At 39.7% G+C, this 19970-nt stretch overlaps 1 protein-coding gene across 2 annotated transcripts in view; it reads left to right on the top strand.

The window, feature by feature from the left end:
- Positions 1 to 19970, top strand: part of tenm3 (teneurin transmembrane protein 3) — a 366934-nt gene that overhangs the window by 208906 nt on the left and 138058 nt on the right. For both annotated transcript variants that reach the window (XM_052126900.1, XM_052126901.1), the window contains one exon: positions 15455 to 15683. In XM_052126900.1, coding sequence (XP_051982860.1) covers positions 15455 to 15683 — 229 coding nt within the window. The remainder of the gene's footprint in view (positions 1 to 15454; positions 15684 to 19970) is intronic.

Below are 19970 nucleotides of genomic sequence, written 5' to 3'. Positions count from 1 at the left end.
AAAAGCGTGAAGGCTTCGTGTTCCCAGTTAAAACCACTGGAGTGAACTGCTTGCTGGCCTTGTGGAAAGTTTTATTGGAGAATGTCACATCCAATCAGCAGTGCTCAACCTCTGTGTAGATTAGAGGGATTTTAAATGGTTTTGTGTATAAAATGGCCCTGGATCTTGTATTGCACTATAAACCCAGTTTTGTATGCTCATAATTGTATTGAGTGGAGAATGGCTAGTTTAAATTTGAATGCACTTAGATTGATTAAAGCAGCAACATGAACTGTGCTAAGTTAAAAACACTCTGTTTGCTTCCACTCAGAGCAGATTCTATTGTATGTGTTCTCTCTCCATCTCTCTGGCAGCCATACCAAAAGCCTCCTCCTGTTCTTTTTTTCATCTTGTGTCTCCTCAAACAATAACTCCAATAAACACTCCAATAGTGTATACTTGTCCTTGTGCTCTAAGACCTTTGTATCTTTGTCTGAGAACCTTAGGACACCAGCTGTCTGTAACATCATCTTACAGACCGATGCAAACCCATAAGCACATTTGAAACAAATAGACACATATATAAGCTCACAGACAACCCAGAACTTTCTGCTGTTCAAGCTACCTTCAGGGTTCCCACGGTTAAGGAAAACATATCAGAGGAATTAAAAATTGTGATTTATAGGCATGGAAAAGTCATGGGAATTAATAAAATCTTTAAAAGACATGGAAAAGTCTGTGTTTTTCCAGTTATATTATAATATTATATGTAATATATATATAATATTCAATCATCTAGACAGTGTTCTCTCTGTGTGTAATCGATATTGAATGATTTTTAAAAATCTTTATCCAGTAATTAAGAATGACTGGACAAGTCCTGGAAATGTATTGATCAAAAAGAATGGGAATTCAGAACTATTTATTTCAACCAGACAAAAACCTTTTATCACCTGCAGATGATCTTGTGTACTTTCTTCACTCTGCATTGTTGACATTTTGTTAATGTATTCTTACCTCTAAAAGTCTGCCTTAAACAGAAAACATCTCATTTGTACTGGTATTTATCCATAATGAGTATGATCAGATTTGCTTTATGAGGGGAATGCACGGACGTTACTTTGCCATTGTTTATTCAGCAAACTAGCATGGAAAATTTAATTTAGGCCTCTCCTCTGCATAATTGTTCAATTCTGTGGGGCAAGAGGAGAGTATGTTGTTTTAAGAACACTTTATGGGATATAGGACTTTATGTCTCCATTGAGTGACAGCAAGAAGTTTGACTGGCTTTGGTTCTGAGCCCAAACATTGGACCACACATGTCCTCATGTTTACAGTATGCTGCTTTTAAAGGAATAGACAAATTTAGCCTCTTCTATCCATACATACTCTGCCATCGAGGACCTAATCAAAAGCAGCATCGGTTAAAGGACTTTTGTGGCATTTAGTCAATTTCCAATAGCTTTAAAGCCATCTATGTATACGCTAGTGTACTCCTATGCTATGCTAGTTAACTATTTGAGGTAAGCATGTGGACGTGCTTCTGCTGCTCCACAATTAAACAAATGCAAAACATGCTGCATCGTGCATATAGGACATGCTGCTGCACAAATAGACATACATACAATCTAAAAAAATAGACTTACATACAATCAAATGTTCTCTAGGATCAGAATGTTCCTCTCCCCAAAAATCACCTGCAACTGACTAGCAAGTAGCAAATAACGGTTCATGGCTGTAATATAACCAGGGGTGGAAAGAGTTTTGAAAAATCATACTCAAGTAGAAGTACTGTTACTTCACAAAAAATGTAGTGTGAGAAGAGTAAAAGTAGCTGTCCTAAAAACTGCTCAAGTAAGAGGAAAAGTGTAGCTCATTTAAAAGTACTCATGAGTAGTGAGTATTGAGTGCTGAGTTGCAAAACCTATGCCCCATTATAATGAACACTGTATGCCAACTTTTAAAATACATCACTTATCTATGATACTTCATTAATCTGATTTCCAAAAATAATCGATCACCGAATGGTAACCGATCACCGTTTTAAATCATAATGTATGAAACAATTACAATAAAATCAATTTATGTGTAGCATCTACATTTTCCTTAATGCCGACAGAGCATTATTGTTGTGGTTAAAACATGTTCAAACAATGCAAGGAATGCAAAACAATGCTAAATAAGCATGATCACTTAGCACGTCATGTCCTGCACAATAGAGGAGGTGGAGCAAGCATGGGAAAAGTTGTTTGTTACAGGGGCTACAGGAATAATTCACCCAAAAATGAAAGTTATCTCATCATTTACTCACCCTCATGCCATCCTGGATGTGTATGACTTTCTTCTGTAGAACACAAATTAAGATTTTTAGAAGAATATCTAAATAAATAAAAAATGTTGAAGCTCCACAAATCACTTAAATCAGCATAAAAGTATCTAATCCATGTGCCTCCAATGGTTTAATCCATGTCTTCAAAAGCGATATGATAGATGTGGTGAGAAACAGATCAATTGTTAATTCTTTCTTACTATTAGTTCTCCTCCTTAATCAATCATCACTTTAAATAAAAATTTCTTGTGTTTTTGGTGATTCACATTCTTCATGGGTATTGCCACCTACTGGGCAGAGAGAAGAATTTCTAGCAAAAATCGACTTAAATATTGATCTGTTTCTCACACCTGTCCTATCAATTCTGAAGTCGTGGATTAAACCACTGGAGTTGTATGTATTACTTTTATACTGCTTTTATGTGCTTTTTGGAGCGTCACAATTTTGACCCCTTCACTTCAATTAATCTTCTAAAAATCTTAAAGAAAAAAATCTTTCTTTAAGTAGCACATGGGGGCCACATTGTCCTCCTTTTGATATACAATGTCCCACTATGATTTAGTTCTTGTATCTTTTAAGCCAATAAATAGTTGTGTTCTCATTCTAATGCATGATGCACAATTTTGTGACTGGTGGAATGTTCTGCCTGAAGTATTGCTCTACAAATGTTAATACTTTTCTATCTTTATAAAGGCTAAGCATAATTATAAATTATTTGATCATCTCTACTTTCCTGGTAGTTTATTATATCAATTAACACACACTCTACATCAGGGGTCAGTATTATTAAAAAAGAACAATATTTAAAAAATTATTATTATTAAAAATCATTTTTATTCGATTACATTAATACTTTTAAAGATACTAAAAGTATTCAGCCAAAAGTAGTGAGTGGTTTTCTCATTTCCTTGTTATTGTTGTTTGATTAATAGCCTTTATATGACATAGCCTACTAGACAGTGCTCAACTCGGTTACATGTACACTTCAAGTCCAATATTTTGATGCAAATACTCTTTTTTTTAAATTAACTTTAGACATAAACGACTGCGTTTACATTAAATCCTCAACAAAACGGGCATTGGGCATTGAGAATTATAAAGTGTATTTGACCATTTAGGCGCGTAACTGCATTAGCACTCAAACATTAGCCGCCTGTCAATCAAACAACACGCTGCTATAGATGTCGGGAAATAAAAAGACAATCTTTTATATTTCATCTAGATCAACCAACCAGTGGTTCTCTTGCTATCATGTTTGATGTAATGAACACCCCTGTTCTAGATGTAAAACATAGGCTAAATATAGAAAACTGCTCAAAAGTTTGATCGAGAACATCTCTGTTTTTTCCGATAAACATCTAGATCATTTTATTGCCCAGCCCTATTGATAACATTGCAGTAATCTCTCACAGTACCGCAATTATTTCAGTGATAGATAGTTAAATAACTTGCTATGTTATAGAAACACAGAATCTAGTAAGCTGGAATATGAAATATACCTCGATATGTTCTTAAAATTAAAAGCTGGATTAATGCTGATAGCTGGCTTGAGCCAGTTAAACTCACATGACACGATTAAGCAATTGGCCTTTTTCACTATGAAAAGCCCTTCCAGTCGCAGCTGTGATGTTCAGCTATAAACTATGCTTGATGCATTCTCCACATTCATAACAGTTGGCGCCAGATCTGCTGCTGCTGCTCAAGTTTCTTACGTGTGATTTGATTTGACGGGAGTCACAAGACTCTCCCTAGCCAATCGTGTTGATAGATAAAAGTTTTAGCACTTAAAATATACTCAAGTAAAAGTAAAGTATTTCTAATTTTTTAACTACTAAAAAGTACAATTCTTGGTATAAAGTAGTTAATTATAGTAACGTGAGTATTTGTAATTTGTTACTTTACACCCCTGAATATATCTAAAGCCAGTTTGCTGATTTTGAAGAGGGGGGCGAGCTCTTCAATATGCCCCATATAAACTTAACACATGACAGAAAACTGCACTCTTCAAATTCTTAAATCATTCTTAAATTCTTAAATCTTAAGTATCAATTCTTAAAACTCTTCAATATGTTTTTAAAAACTGATCAAGGCAGCTCATTATGGATGAGATTATACCAGAAGTGAGGGTCTTTCTCGATAGCCATCCGGCCTTACGGTGAAATGACTGTTACTAGGAAACCCCAAGCTTACCGCCAGTCTTCAGTTCCTACATCCTCATCCACTTTTCCCTCATTAAGTATTTTTGGCCGACTCATTTGCAGCTGTCAAGTGGGAATCGGGAAGCACTCCAAGCCCTGACGTCTCATCATTTAAAGCGATCATCGATATTTGTAATGAGCAGAGGTGCTGTTGCTGATCGTTGCGGAGATGCATGCTGCCCATCCCACTCTGCAGATCAAACTAGAAAAGGGTGGAGAGAGAAAGAGACAGAGAGGGAGGGTTAAAAAAAGTCTAAAAATTCACATCCTCAGAGGCCAGGCTTTAATAGTCTGAGAGTAGACGGCAGGTCAGTGTGCCGGCTCCTGTCTGCAGCCCTCCATATTAAAGACATGAACTCAGGCAGAACCGGAACAGAAGAGGAATGAGAAAGAAAGAGGAACAGAGAGGGAGGGAGGATGGGAAGAAACAAGTTGAATAGATGAATACAGAAAGCAACCCGTGTTAGAGAGAATTTTTTTTTTTCGATTGTGATTTTGCCTATACAGATTTAAATCTGTAGTGTCATTTTTGCACCACTCCCATCACCAAACAAAATTGCTAAATAATAATGATTGTTTTTAAACAATTTTCCGATATACACCCCCCTTCTACCATTGGTCAAAGATAGTCGAACAGGTGGTCCCGCCATAGAGTCAGTCACAGCGTATACACTTTTTTGGGAAATCAGTAAACATGTGGCTTTCTTATAGTTGCATATTAAGCTTGGATAGTTGAATGTATTTCTAGAAATAATCAAACACTTCAGCTTTAAGATCTTTTAAAAATAATATGGCTAATAGCACAAAAACATTGGCTTTCAAAACAGTCAGCACTGAGGGTTTCCTCTCATCTTTGAATATTAGAACACATTACCTTTACTTTTCTTTGTGATCATTTTCAAGACCCGCTCGAAACACAGAATACACATCAAGAAGATGGACAGAAAGACAGCGAACAAGAGCTCTGTCCATCGAGCGTGATTGCCCTCAATTAGCCGGCTGGGGGCTGACTGAAGCTGCCAGTGTACCGTGGTATGCACTCTCTGAAACTGAGCCTCGGGTCGCCTGGCCTGTCTTCTCTCATGCACCGATTGCTATTGTCAGGTGCAGTGGGCATGAAAGCCACAATTTTATAGCACAGGAATTCCAATAACATTTTCTAGGGCCAACAGAGGTCTCCGACTCCTGCGCCTTGCTCATGTAGCCACATGGATTGCTCAAGCTTCCACTGTTTCGCTCCTTCTTGAATGTTTTTTTTATTTTCCTCACTACTTCCATGCTTTCTTAGTCATCCAAAATAGGACATAGAAGGAGAGAGAATGGGACACAGTTTCAATTAGCCAGCCACATCAGTGCCTGCTGGTAAACAAATAGCATTAAGCTATGAGAACTCTCAGTATGAACCAGCACAAGATGGGGGTAGAAACAGTCCAATGGGGCTGTTGATGAATCAGGGTTGTACTCAGATCAGAAGCGGCATTTTCACAATCAGTGATTTATTTTAATTTTTTTCTAGAACTATGTAGTTTCAGGGGTAATGTTAGGGCTAGAATAACACTAGTGAAAATACATTCTCAAAGGAGTTTGATCTAGGATTCTCAATCGAATTTCTCACACTTAGCATTGTACAGAATTAGACTTCACAAATTGGAGAGGAAAACAGTCAGGACGTTACATAACTTTCATACTTCAATTGTGTCATTCCATAGTTTTCATGAATTTACTTCATTGCACTGCTAGGAAGAGCCTACACTCCCCATATGCGGGTTGGACGTAATTGGGAGCATAGCTGTATGTCAGTTACAGTTCAGTGTAACACTCAACCCTGCTCGTCTCATTAAAAGCTGTATGTTTGTGTGTTATTTAGTGTATGTGTGTGCAGCTCAGTGCGGTTTGCTGCAGTAAAAGCATTCGTTCTCACCTGCTCATTAAAAATGCATTACCATCACAAACGTTTCATCATTAGTATTTTAAATAATGCTCAGTTCTTTCTGAGAGCTTCCGATGTTAAACAAGGTAAAGGGTTGTCTCGACACCTGGCATGTCTAGCGACCAGCTAACCCATTCGTTTGTAAATGTTCACTCTGGCCTTGTGAATAATTGATAGTCCACCCAAAAATTTCTATTCTGACACAGACTAACCCTCATGTCATTCCATCCTGCATTTTCATTTTTGGATGAACTATCCTTTTAAACTTAAGCATATTTCACAGGCTTTCTTTTAGTCACTGGGTCTACCAGGAGTAATGTAAACCTCCCTCTTTGAGTAACGAGTACTTAATTAGGGCAGACATGGAGGCTATATAGCAGAAGGAAAATATATCATGATCATTTTCCAACCTGGATTTGGCAGACAGAAGACAATAAGCCCGAGGTTGCTGAAAGAACACTTTTCAAATATGTTTCCTCTCATTTTCTCATCTTGAATGGGGTGCTGTTTATCACAGCTCTACATTCAATTTGGTGTTGCAAATAATTTCATATACCATTTCAGCTCATGCATTATTTCTGCAGAACCACAACCTTGCACTTTAATTCACCTCCAAGTGGTAATATCAGGGGACTCATCAAAGTGGAAAAAAGAAATAATATCCCTCTAAACCCCACAGCAATTACTCTGAATTATGGCAAATTATGAACCTGCAATTCAGCTCTAAGGCTGAGGATTAATGTCAGACTCCCTCCACATTGTTGGTACATCTTAAATTGCCTCTCACTACCAATACGTGCTTTGACAGTTTGAGAAATGTACAACCTTCTGAATAGTGTAATTACATTTCTGTTTCTCTCTCTCCTTCCCTTCCTTTTATTTCTAATAATTACTTAAAAACACTCCTTTTTCCATTTTCTGGGTACAGTGTGTCATACAAGCGATAGGTTCAATTGATCTCTGGTAATGATTTGCCCTTGAGTTTGTCAATATTTAAAAACCACTTTGTCCCCCGGAAATCATAGACAGCCTGGCAGATAAATGTCACAACCTGCTGATATTTATCTTTTACAAATAGCACACTGTACGAATGTTTGACGAGCATCAATCCAGGCATTCTGCGTCTTCTCTTTCATAGCTTGACCTATAATTTTGGAAGCACCGCCCAAAATAGGGGCCTCTGCTTTATCTCAGACATACTGGCATAAATAACCCCCCAAAGCCATCGTCTTCTGTTCTTTGATGGTGGGAGCCCACATATATCCCACAGTGCCACAGACTGGTCAAAATTTTGCCATGTGAGTCGAGTGGTGAGCCGCCCCTTGTGCCTCTGTTCATTACTCTTTGGTAATGGCTGTTCTCTGTTGGGGGTTGATGCTAAATTGGCTGTTAGAGGCCAGAATCCACACTGGCAGTGGCAAAATAGAAAAGACAGCAGGAAAGACCTTGAGTCACCCACCTCTTTTTCCCTCATTTTTCATGAGGAATGGATGTCTCCTCTCCGATGTATCCATATCGGGCCCCTTTTTTCCCCCAGCCAGTTCCATCCTCTCGCCCACACACATGCGCGCACACCTGTCAGCCAAAGACACTTCACAAAAGAGCCATTTTCAATTCTGTCTGGGTCGCTTATCAGAGGACGCAGTGTCCTGTCCAGATCCCACACAAAGAGATGACGTCCCACATACAGTGGCTGAGGCTTGATCTCTCCTTTAGAGGAAAAGACTGATTTTAGCCTCCCACCAAAAAATTATAGTCTCGTGTCTAGCAGCTGCTTTTGTTTAGCTCTGGATTTTAGGGAATCAAGCAATGCTATTAATTTAGTTCCATTCAGCAGGAAGAAAGCTTTCATGTGTATCTTGCTTCCTGTTTATAGTCATTGTGGCCACATGCAATCATGCTCCTCATACTCCTCAAACATGATTTTTCACTCGCACTAACCAGGACAGGACAGAATGTATTTTGACTCACCAGGTTTGTTTTCTTTCATTGAATCTAAGGATTCTTGTATGCTTTAAACATCCTAGTTCTTTTTATTAAATCTACAAGTCAGGAACATCCAATATTAGCCATTATCTTTAAAGAAACTCCCACCCTGACTGTCAGTTCCTTCCCATGTTTTGACATCATGAGATGTGATGTTTGCGATTCACACAGCTGAAGGAAGTCTTGACACTAGCCGTCTGGCTGCATTGTGTTCCAGTGATGCGAATCGTATTTGTGTAATGTGTTTATCTTTGAGGAAGTTGGAAATTTGATATGTCACTCAGCTCTTTGCATGGTTGCCCCCTCCCCATGGCAGTCCGCATTAATGCAAGGTGAAACAAGGTGAAACATGACAGACCGCCACATTGTTGACAAATAACCTTTCCCTCCGTTCCTGTCAAACCTCCCAAATGACGGCTTTAGCTTTCAACGACTGGTGTGCTTTTGAAATGTCAATTTAGCATCTTGACACATATTGATGACAGTGAGCTGACATTTTACAGGCCTTTTAGTTAGGATGGCGAGTAATCCCACTTATCATAATGCCAGACATGCTGCAGTAACGTAACTTCTGATTTCTTCATTTCAAGAAAGTAATACTCTCACATCAGACCTCCTCGGAGGAATGAGCATTAAGAACTCAATATACATCTGACATGACATCTCACACCTAGTTCTAACCAGATGTAATGCAGCGCCTCGACACATGATGAAAGGTATCTTTTCCATGTTGAAGTTTTTCTCCTATCCAGCTGCAATGAATGACAGGGGATTCTTTTTCTGTGACATGGTGCTGGGCAGCCCAGTCAACAAATGAGCTTAAAATTATTTTTATAACTGTATATTAAAGCTGGCATTTTACTAGCCAGTTCACAACATCTTGGTGTTGGCTGAGGGAGTCACATGCCTACCAAATGTTGTGCTTGAGTTCTCAACCTCTTCAGTCAGAACTCTGTCTCACACACACACACACATACACACACACTGGTTCAAAATGCCAGAAGCGTAACATACCGGCTCATTCTGACTTTCTCTCTGCTTCCCTAGCACCTGGAGATCTGTGAAATAACAAGTGTTGACAGTGTGCGCATAAACAGTGATAAAAGAATGAAATTTGATGCAATTCACAAAGTAACTTCGCCCTGCGTATGTGTTTGATTGTGTATTTATCCCCTCTGTGTTTGTCGCAGAAAGCATATGCCCATATGCAGATTCAGTGAGAAAATGAGTTGCGTTCAGTAAACAGACTGTTCCGTTTGTGATTGCTCTGATTTATACATTTCATATTATGTCACGTCTAGTGTGGACAGACAGGTTGCGTGTCACTGGAATCTTATCACGTCTGGTTAGGACAATGTGTTAGCCATCAATTTCCAGCCCATGCAGTTCACATCTGCACAATACAGGTGTACCTAACTTTCAAAAGTCTCTTTTGTGACATGTGCTTTGTCAAGTCAAGTGTGTTTTCTGTAATCTAGGCCATTGGAGCATTTGGCCAAGGCTGAGGAATAAACACCAGCCACCTCTTTGTTGAGTTTAGCCTCGGCTCAGATGTTCTCTAAATGTCAGAGATGCTACCACTCTCTTTAATCACAAGCTTCCATGTGGTACTACCACTCGTTCATAACCTACTAAAGGTCTATTCAATGCCGGTCCTTGAGGGCCACTGTCCTGAAGAGTTTAGCTCCAACCCAACAAGGATTACTTATAAGAATTACAGGCAGGTGTGTTTGATTAGGATTGAAACTAAACTCTGCTGGACAGCAGAGTTGAAAAGCACTGCTCTACCGTGTCCCTTTTTCTGTTTTCTTTGAATTTATTCATCATAGTCCATGAAAACTAAACATCTCTGTCCCCCATAAGATATTCCATGTAAATAAACTCATTAGCTAGTGCCCCAGTGGAGAGTTACAAACAAAACCCTCTTGCCCTTCCACCAATTAACCCCTGCCACACTGTCAACTTGTCTCAAAAGCTCTTTCCTTCCCTGGCTATCTGCCTCTCACAAGACACAGCTCTATTAGATCACAGTTAGTGCTGCAGTCATTCATTTCTCTGTCTCCCCACAACAAGCAACTATAGCCCAACTACACTGTGCCCCCCTCGCCCGACACTGGTATTGTGAGCAGACACGGCAAAGAGACATTGATGGACATTGATAGACGCTCCCCGTTGAGCAACTCAGGCCTTATTTTTGTAAAGCCTCTTTCATAGGGAAAGGTTTACAAAATGAGCATTGAGGACAGACAAGAAGGGGGATGAATGTTCGATATGACAGGCCTCTTCAAGTGCTCCCAGCATTCTGACAGGTGTGGGTGAAGGACATGTGAGGTAATCTAAAGTTTGACGGCACGGATATAAGCTCAGAGTGTCTGGGCATTGGTGCTTCCGTTGTCTCGCACTCTCTATCTCTCTCACACATGCTTGCTTTGCAGGTCAGATGTCTGCTGATGAACCATCCCTGAAATACAAGCTCAGGCTCGAGATGTGTTGCGACAGATAAGCAGCACTTTAATTTTTTCTGAATAGCTATCACTCACCCCCATTAGAGATTAACCGCAGTGGATGTAATTTCAGGACTGCCTGTGAAATCCTAATCAAAAGGGCTCTTAAAATATTTTTGCTGCACGGGAGCATGACAGCCCTCATCTGATGAGTTATGTCAGGCAGGGCTATCCGTCAGCGATGGTGTTTCAATGCCTGGGCCATAAAACTCACATCTATCAATCTCGGCTTCCCGTTGTCAGACACTAACATGACCATCCTGACCCCCAACCACTCTCTTGTCTCAGGCAGAGGAGACTCTCCCCTTTGCTGCCACCAGAGAAGTGGTGTGGATGCGCTGTTAAGAGGGGTCAGGTCTTGAGGTCACTGAGTGGGTTTGAGTCAGTGTTTCTGGGCATGTAAAGGGTCTGTATACGAAGTCCATGGGGAGAGAAAGATGTGATGGTACTAATAGGGCCTGCTGCGTGACAAATGTCCATCCACGCTGTGGAATGGCACCTGTGTTGCAAACATATGGCGGTGAAATGGAGACATATTGGTGAGCTGTCTTAGAGAAGAGCTATAAAGTTCCCCTCCCAAATCCCCCTTGTTTTTTTTTGTGCGCTTGAGTGTGTGTGTGTGTGTGTGTGTGTGTGTGTGTGTGTGTGTGCGTGCATGCACAAGTGCTGCACTGTCTACCTAAATGCATTATGTATAGTTCTCCTTTGATATTAAATAGAGATAAGGTGAGCAATTGCTTAAAATGCTGAGTATGTCAGATCAACACACTTGATCGTCTCCTCCCACACTTCATTTACCCTCTTTTATTTCATTCCACTCTAGCCAGCCAGGCGAGAACAGCCAGAGGCTATAAAATATACGATTTGAAGCGTTTCACTGTTGCATTGTGTGCCATCACATCTCAACTCACATGAAACTGGGAAAGTTTGAGATTTATCGGGAGCTCTCAGAGGTGTCTCTACATACTGAAACCACTAAACTTTACCATGATTATTACTGCACTTTTCGTGTACAGGAAATATCATAAATATGTTAAAGAAAATTACGATTTCATACAACCTTTCCATTTGTATAAAACATTGACTGAAAAAAAACAGATGTGGAAATAGTATATGTTTATAAACGGTAACCAAATGCACTATCACTGGCACAATACAAGTCTAAACATTGCATCAGTGACCTTAATTGACTGATCTTGTGTTAAATTCTAAGCTCTATTTTATGCCAGTGTTGCATGTCCCTCCTCTGTTTGATGCTTGAGTTAACCCCAATATACATTATTTATATATGTTTGTGTCTTTCTCTCAAAATGGCCTTGGAATGCTTTGTAGAGGTCTATTCTATGGTCACAGTAGAGCCACAATGTACTTTGTGATCTGGGGAATAAAATTCTGCCACCCCCCTAACAAAGTGTATCTTCCCCAGGCCTAATGGCACAGGAAATATATGGAGTTGTGTTTACTGGTGTGAGCAAAAGATAATTGAGTACAGAAGAGTGTCTTTCCCAAACTGATTGTGTTTCTGACAGTCTGATTATCATGGGAGTGAATGGTACCATGCACCATCAGTTGCAGTGGAGACTGGAAATTGAATTTTAACAGGCTCAACAGTCCCTCTTCCTCTCCTTCCATTGTTTTTGATTTTGTTGTTTTGCTCTTTGAAACTGCCAGTTGCAAAGTAGATAGGACCCAATGGAACATGTTCACCTAGACTATGGAAATGTACGAAAGCACTCCCTTGAGGAAGTTATGAGTATCCAATCGTAAAACTCTCTGTGCACTTTCACCGCCTCTGGGTTTGTTTTGGTCAAAGAACAGATCAATTCTTGTTTCTTTTGGGGGGTTGTATTTTTGTCTGTGTTATAGCCTAGGTTGTGTGTGTGCGTGTAGACAACTTTTAGGTGTAATACATTCTTGCAGACCCCAGAAAAAAGCTTGAAGCTAGATGCCCAACAGAGTTTCACTCACGTATTCGTATGTTGCCTTAAGCAAACCACACCACACTTCTTCTTTTAGTCTCTCAGCACACCTTTCATCCATCAGCCTTTTGCCATATCTTACTATTTTCCTGCTTTTCCTCTGCACATTACGTTTTCTTGAGCAGAACCGACTATACTGTGGAGGTTGTCTGAATGTCCTCCATTGACCTAGCTCTTTTATTCAAGGTCAGCAATATATATATATATATATATATATATATATATATATACAGTATTTTATTTAGGATTGTCTTGATACTGAAGTAACATTGTTTTTTAATCTCTGTGTTTAAATATGTATGTTACATGTAAACATTGAAACAGCTTATTGCCACTCTAAGGTAATATTTTGAGAATACTCAAGAGTACTACTGATTAGACAATGGCACCCTTTGGGTTTTTAAAAACAGGCAGCAATTTAAGAAATGAGCCATGAGAATGAGGAATAGGAATGACAGAGAGGTCAGCCCCCATGTCAAACACCATGTCTATAACCTACTTTAATCGTCTAGCATGTGTGTCTTCGGAAGCTTTTGGAAGCTTCAAGAGAGATGAAGAGGAGATGAGAATGAATGGAACAGACATATATAAGCAGCTCAAGAAAAGCTCAAAACCACCACAAAAAGGTTTTGTCTCAAACAAAACCATTCTGCTGCACTCCAAATCTGTGAGAAGCTTCTCAAACTCAGTCCTCTGTCTGAGCACTTTCTTAGTTGTTGTTATTCTGCTTAGTCCTTATAATGACCCTGCCATATCAAACTGCCATCAAACACAGCCATATGAGTATCACTACAGGGAGAGAGAGAAAGAGCAGGAAGTAGAACGATGGTTTTGTCTTTCTGGAAAGACTGCTTTACATACATAGCCTTGTGTTTCATCTTATCTGTGTTCGAGAGAAAAAAGATTTTGCAGCCTCAAATTACAGCATGTAATCTCTTTCACACTCTCTCTCTCTCACTTTCTCTTTCTCCCTCTCTTGGTTTGAGTTAGTAGAGGTTTAGATTAGAACATGATCTATTGAAATGTGGCAAATAGGGAAAACGATTCGCTGCTTATGGGCCCAGATTTGAAAATCGACATAGCTAGTTATGGGCTCATGCTAAGTGCAGAGCTTAATCGGTCCTTAGAACCCCCCCACCGCCCCTTTCTCTCACCTCTATGCTTTGGTCAGAGAGGTTTTTGTGCTAAGAAGCTTACAAAGGTGGTTTTAATTCTCTGATTATGTGCCTCTGGCAGAGATACCTAGAGTCTGATACACTTCATGTCTGATGTCTTTGGGAGAGAGAGAAGTAAAGAGACATGAGAGCAAGAAGAGAAAGATGGGAAGACTCTGCTTAAAAGACCAGTTTAGACCAGCATAAATTTCCATGCTGGTCCAGTGTGGTTTTTGTTGATTAGTGGTGGTCAACTTAGCTGGTGAAGCAAGGAAATCTTGCTGGTTTCAGGCCAAATGGTTCTTGTTGTGTTGTGTTTTTTTCTTTTTTCTTCTTTTTTTCTTCATTGTGGTACTGCGAAATCAGGATAAGAATAGACTCATTGGGCACATGAACAATCAGGAGTCACAACATACTAAATAAATTCCATTAGCATGGTTATATGTCCTATATATATGAGTACGGTTAGCTCATGGTGCTGAGAATTCTAGGCCAGGAACAGTTTGTAATCATACCGTACCAAAACATGTTCAAGCAGAAATTATATTAGAACAATTACTCACAATACTCCAAACCATTCAGCCCGATGGTGGGAAAAACACTTCTAGTTAAGAGGCCTGCTGGGAACACCAGTACATTAGCAACCTATGCTGGCAACCAGCATCCAAAACACAACATATGCTGGTCTATTCAGGAGGGGAAATAGTGGAAAAAAAAGTTTAATCCTAACACTGTGGTTGTTCCTTTGTCAGTGACATTGCCAAATAGAATGTATAACAGTACAGTAAAATAACCTTTCTTGAGATTTAGAGAGAATGGACTAAACTGAGATTGCCTGGATGGAGTTTAGCATTGTGAACTGGCTGCAGGGCTGATGGGTCATTTGCACTGCAACTGTGGTAATCAGATCTGAAACGCAGTCTTAAGCTCGGGTGATGAACGCCTATTTCACTCACTGTCTCTACTGTTCAAAATGCTATTTTATACACTTCTCGTTAACTCACTGCTATCCCAAGCAAACCCTAGGGTACATTTACTGCAATTATGGCAGATAAGTGCCACTAGGGTCCCTGACACATTCAACAGTGCATTGTTAATTGTCTCAATCATATGATTGTACATATATAGCTGCGTGCAAATGTAGTCATCACAGTCATCAGCTCATCATATAGTCAGCAGTCAGACAGCTGGTGGGAGTGGGTGGGTACTAAATGGTTAAAGTCATCATCACTCTGCTGTAATATGTCCCAGATGTTCTTTGGCAAAAGCACATTCATCCAGACACATTTGCCTAACTGCCACGATTAATTACCAAGGACAACTGCCTACATCTGCGCAGAATTACTGTGCTGCCTCACCATTGGTTAACCCAGTTCTGTGTCTCTATTTCTGCAGAGCAACCGTCCAATCACCACCAGCAGAGCCAGTCCACGCTGCCACCGGTGCCGCCTCCACACAAGCAGCAGCCGTCGGTGACGGCGCTGAACCACAATTCTCTGAGCAGCCGCAGGAACGTGAGCCCGGCCTCTCCGGCCGCCCTCCCCGCCGAACTGCAAACCACACCCGAGTCAGTGCCGCTGCAGGACAGCTGGGTCCTGGGCAGCAATGTGCCGCTGGAGAGTAGGTCAGTTACGCAATCACACACACACACACACACACACTCAGTTACATCCCTATTTTTGACCTGTGTTACATGCTGTTGTGTTGTGGAAAGGTCTTTGATTTTGCATTACTGAAACAAGCACACAAATACCAGACTGAGCAGAACACACAACCTTCATATCTGCTGCAAAACAGAGTGAATGCAGGGCTTTTATTTATAATGCAACCAGTAACCAAGTTACAAGTATGCATTCAAACAAGCCTTATGGAATAATTTATAGAAATACAAAACATTTTTGACAAAATCTGTATTCAGGGTTTGTGTTTATTGTCTGACAATGAAACAATATACATAATGAAAACATCTAAACATCTCACAATATGCTTGATAATCTGATATCAAAATGGGCCTCTGCTAACTCCGCTAACTTCGCAGATTGTCATTGAGGCCTCGCCAAGCTAAGGGGAGGATACGCCTTGCTTGTTTTTCCACCATAAATCAGTGAGGCTGTAAGCATGGAGGACACTCTAAGGGCTCTTTAAACACTAGCAGAAGGGAACGCTTTGTTTCCGAGGTTAGCACGTTAGCGCCGTAATGGCCCCTCTTTGTTTTGATCTACTCTTTCTAGTGAAGCTGTATATATAATGACTGAACCTCCCTTATTAAGGGATGTTACCACCTAGCCCTCCTTTCATTAATCCTGTGTGATATAAGCACCAGAATCTGTCTCAGATGGAGGGAGCGGGGGTGGGCACAGAGAGAGAAAAATGGGGGTAGTTCAAGAAACTTTTAGAAACAAGCAATGCTGTCGTTGTGCCAAATGTTTTACTGCACTTGAAAAAAACTTGATGAGATAGAGAAGAGAAAGATACTGACAGCATTGCCTCAGCTCATCTCCACAGCTTGAAAGTCATATGCATTTGGGTACTGATGGGTGGCTGCTTTTTAGTGTATATTTTATGAGTGCCAGTGCAAACAGTGTGTTAAGAGATCCAGGAATAACTCACCTGCTTCTGCACCGAGTCCCTCTAATTTCACTATATAGTCCTTCACACAAACACAGAGGTCCTACAGCAGGAATATCCAACAGCTACACTTTTCCTTCAATTCTCTGTTTTCTCCATTACTCTGGCTATGTTCTGAATAGCAAACTACCATACATGGAGAGAATACCCAGATTACCTACTTCCAGAATCAAATTTCAAGGGGGGTATGGGGCAAAAATAGCACCCAAATTGACAGAAATGCCCCATAATTTCAAAATATGTGAGCAAAAAAAACAAAAACAAATAAATAATAAAAAATCCACAGAAGTGAATTCCTCTCTTTTACTTTTAATATCGGATGTATATACTAATATTTTATGCTAGCTATACAAATGATTACATAAAATATATGTTAATGCTGATTTAATTGTATACGTAACAGCCAAATAACTTTTTTACTACTACTCTTACTAATGTTGTGATATACTACAGTTGAAGTCAGATGTTTAAGTACACTAAGCTAACTGTGCCTTTAAGCAGCTTGGAAAATTCCAAAAAATAATGTCAAGCCTTTTAGGCAATCAGCCAATTAGCTTCTAATAGGAGGTGTACTGATTTGGAGGTGTACCTGTGGATGTATTTTAAGGCATACCTTCAAATTCAGTGCCTCTTTGCTTGACATCTTGGGAAAATCAAAAGAAATCAGCCAAGACCTCAGCAAAAAAAAATTGTGGACCTCCACATGTCTCGATCATCCTTTGGAGCAATTTCCAAATGCCTGAAGGTACCACGTTCATCTGTACAAACAATAGTACGCAAGTGTAAACACCATGGGACCACGCAGCCATCATACCACTCAGGAAGGAGATGCATTCTATCTCCTAGAGATAAACATAGTTTGGTTAAAAAAAAGCAAATCAATCCCAGAACAAGAGCAAAGGACCTTGTGAAGATGCTGGAAGAAACAGGTGGACAACTGTCTATATCCACACTAAGACGAGTTCTATATTGACATAACCTGAAAGGCTGCTCATCAAGGAAGCAGCCAATGCTCCAAAACCGCCATACAAAAGCCAGACTACAGTTTGCAAGTGCACATGGGGACAAAGATCTTACTTTCTGGAGAAATTTCCTCTGGTCTGATGAAACGAAAATTTTACTTATTGGCCATAATGACCATCATTATGTTTGGAAGAAAAAGGGTGAGGCTTGCAAGCTGAAGAACATCATCCCAACCATGAAGCATGGAGGTGGCAACATCATGTTGTGGGGGTGCTTTGCTGCAGGAGGGACTGGTGCACTTATCAAAATAGATGGCATCATGAGGAAGGAAAATTATTTGGATATATTGAAGCAACATCTCAAGACATCAGCCATTAAATTAAAGCTCGGTGGCAAATGGGTCTTCCAAATGGACAATGACACCAAGTATACCTCCAAAGATGTGTCAAAATGGCTTAAGGACAACAAAGTCAAGGTATTGGAGTGGCCATCATAAAGCCCTGACATCAATCCTTTTTGGGCAGAACTGAAAATGCGTGTGTGAGCAAGGAGGCCCACAAACCTGACTCAGTTACAGCAGTTCTGTCTGAAGGAATGTGCCAAAATTACAGCAACTTATAATGAGATGCTTGTGGAAGGCTACCCAAAATGTTTGACCCAAGGCAATGCTACCAAATATTAACAAAGTGTATGTAAACTGACCCACTGGGAATGTGATGAAAGAAATAAAAGCTGAAATAAATATTTCTCTCTACTATTATTCTGACATTTTTACATTATTAAAATAAAGTAGTGATCCTAACTGACCTAAAACAGGCAATTTTTTCTACGATTAAATGTCAGGACTTGTGAAATACTGAGTTTGAATGTATTTGGCTGAGGTGTATGTAAACTTCTGACTTCAACTCTATATACAGTGCATAGTATGCAATTTTTTTTATGCATAGATTAACCAGATGACCTAGTACATTTTCCAAAATGAGCAGTATATAGGACATGCTGCTTGGAATACTGTATTTTATAATGTGAATCGCTTAACATTTCGAGTGTGACAAATGAACCAAAGCTAAAATCCTGCCGTGATTTTAAACATATTTTTCTTTTCTCATTATTTGATTGGACTGCCAAATAGTAAGACATTTTAAACTAAATGTAATTTTAATTAATTAATTACTGATTTACTAATTACTGTTTAAGTAGGCAGCATGCAGAGTATACTGTGCTGTATTCAGTAAATAGTAAGCTAGTGTTTTCCATTCTGAACATATTGCTCAGTAGTTTTCTTTGCTCGAGAGCTTTGTGGTGGTCTTGATCTTTTGGTTTGTGCTGTGTCAACCACTGCAACACTTCTCTGCACTTTAGTCCATTTTTATTCCCTCCCATTGCTTTGCTTTCTGTCTCTTCCAACTTTCATTCCTGCTGTTTGTTTTTTCTTCTTTTCACTCTGTCTCTGTAGTCACATCATATCCTCAAGACGACCTTGGCTTTCCTCCACTCATATCGACAAAGCATTATGCAGATATCTGTAGATATCAAGAAAAGAGATTAAATTGCTGCGAGGAAGACCACGTTAGGCCACACGCAGTCAATAGGCACTCTGACACACACATACACAGAAATTCGGTTTCAGCTTAAATCTATAGGGATGCTTGTAAAAAACAATTTTGGAGCCGCATCTTTCCAGATAAACACACACTCCTTTCAGTTACCCTGGAAAACCCACATTGTTACATGTCATTATGGCAGCATTGGTTTAAAAGGTGCCATGTTCCAAGTTAGACTTGGAGCTTACTTAACATCTGTTTACTTGATACAGATTGGCTATTTACACATAAAATAAACAAAACATCCAGCTCCTCGACAGACACTACAGTGAAGTTTAGATGAAAGTAATGAAAAACATCAGTTTTAAATGAATAAAAACGCGCTGGCAGAGTGTGGAAATGCGTCCGCTTCACAACATGTGTCACTGATCAACTCCATTGATTTGTTTGAGGCAGGAGACGCTGGCTAAATTAAAGCATTTCAGTAGATTGCATTAGCCTTTGGAGAAAATTGCCCAATTCAACCCTCACTCTCATCTGGCTAATTCACTTGCACTCAGATAAGTTATTATTCAAAGTAATTTAGTGACTGTTTTACATAAATTTCATTAGAGGAACAATTCAGAATTTGTTTAACAGGCAGGCTGTTATGTATAGTGAATTCCTCAAATGGTGCCTTTCCAATATGCTTCAATGAAAGCTGGTTTCCTGTGTTTACAAGTATGACTCTGGTTCCCAGGGCTCAGGTGGCATTGTTTAAAGCAATTACAGACTGT

The sequence above is a fragment of the Xyrauchen texanus genome, chromosome 5 (genome assembly GCF_025860055.1).
Source record: "Xyrauchen texanus isolate HMW12.3.18 chromosome 5, RBS_HiC_50CHRs, whole genome shotgun sequence".
NCBI classification, from domain to species: Eukaryota; Metazoa; Chordata; class Actinopteri; order Cypriniformes; family Catostomidae; genus Xyrauchen; species Xyrauchen texanus.
The sequence above is the reverse complement of the archived record's forward strand: the minus strand, read 5'-3'. Positions and strand labels throughout refer to the sequence as shown.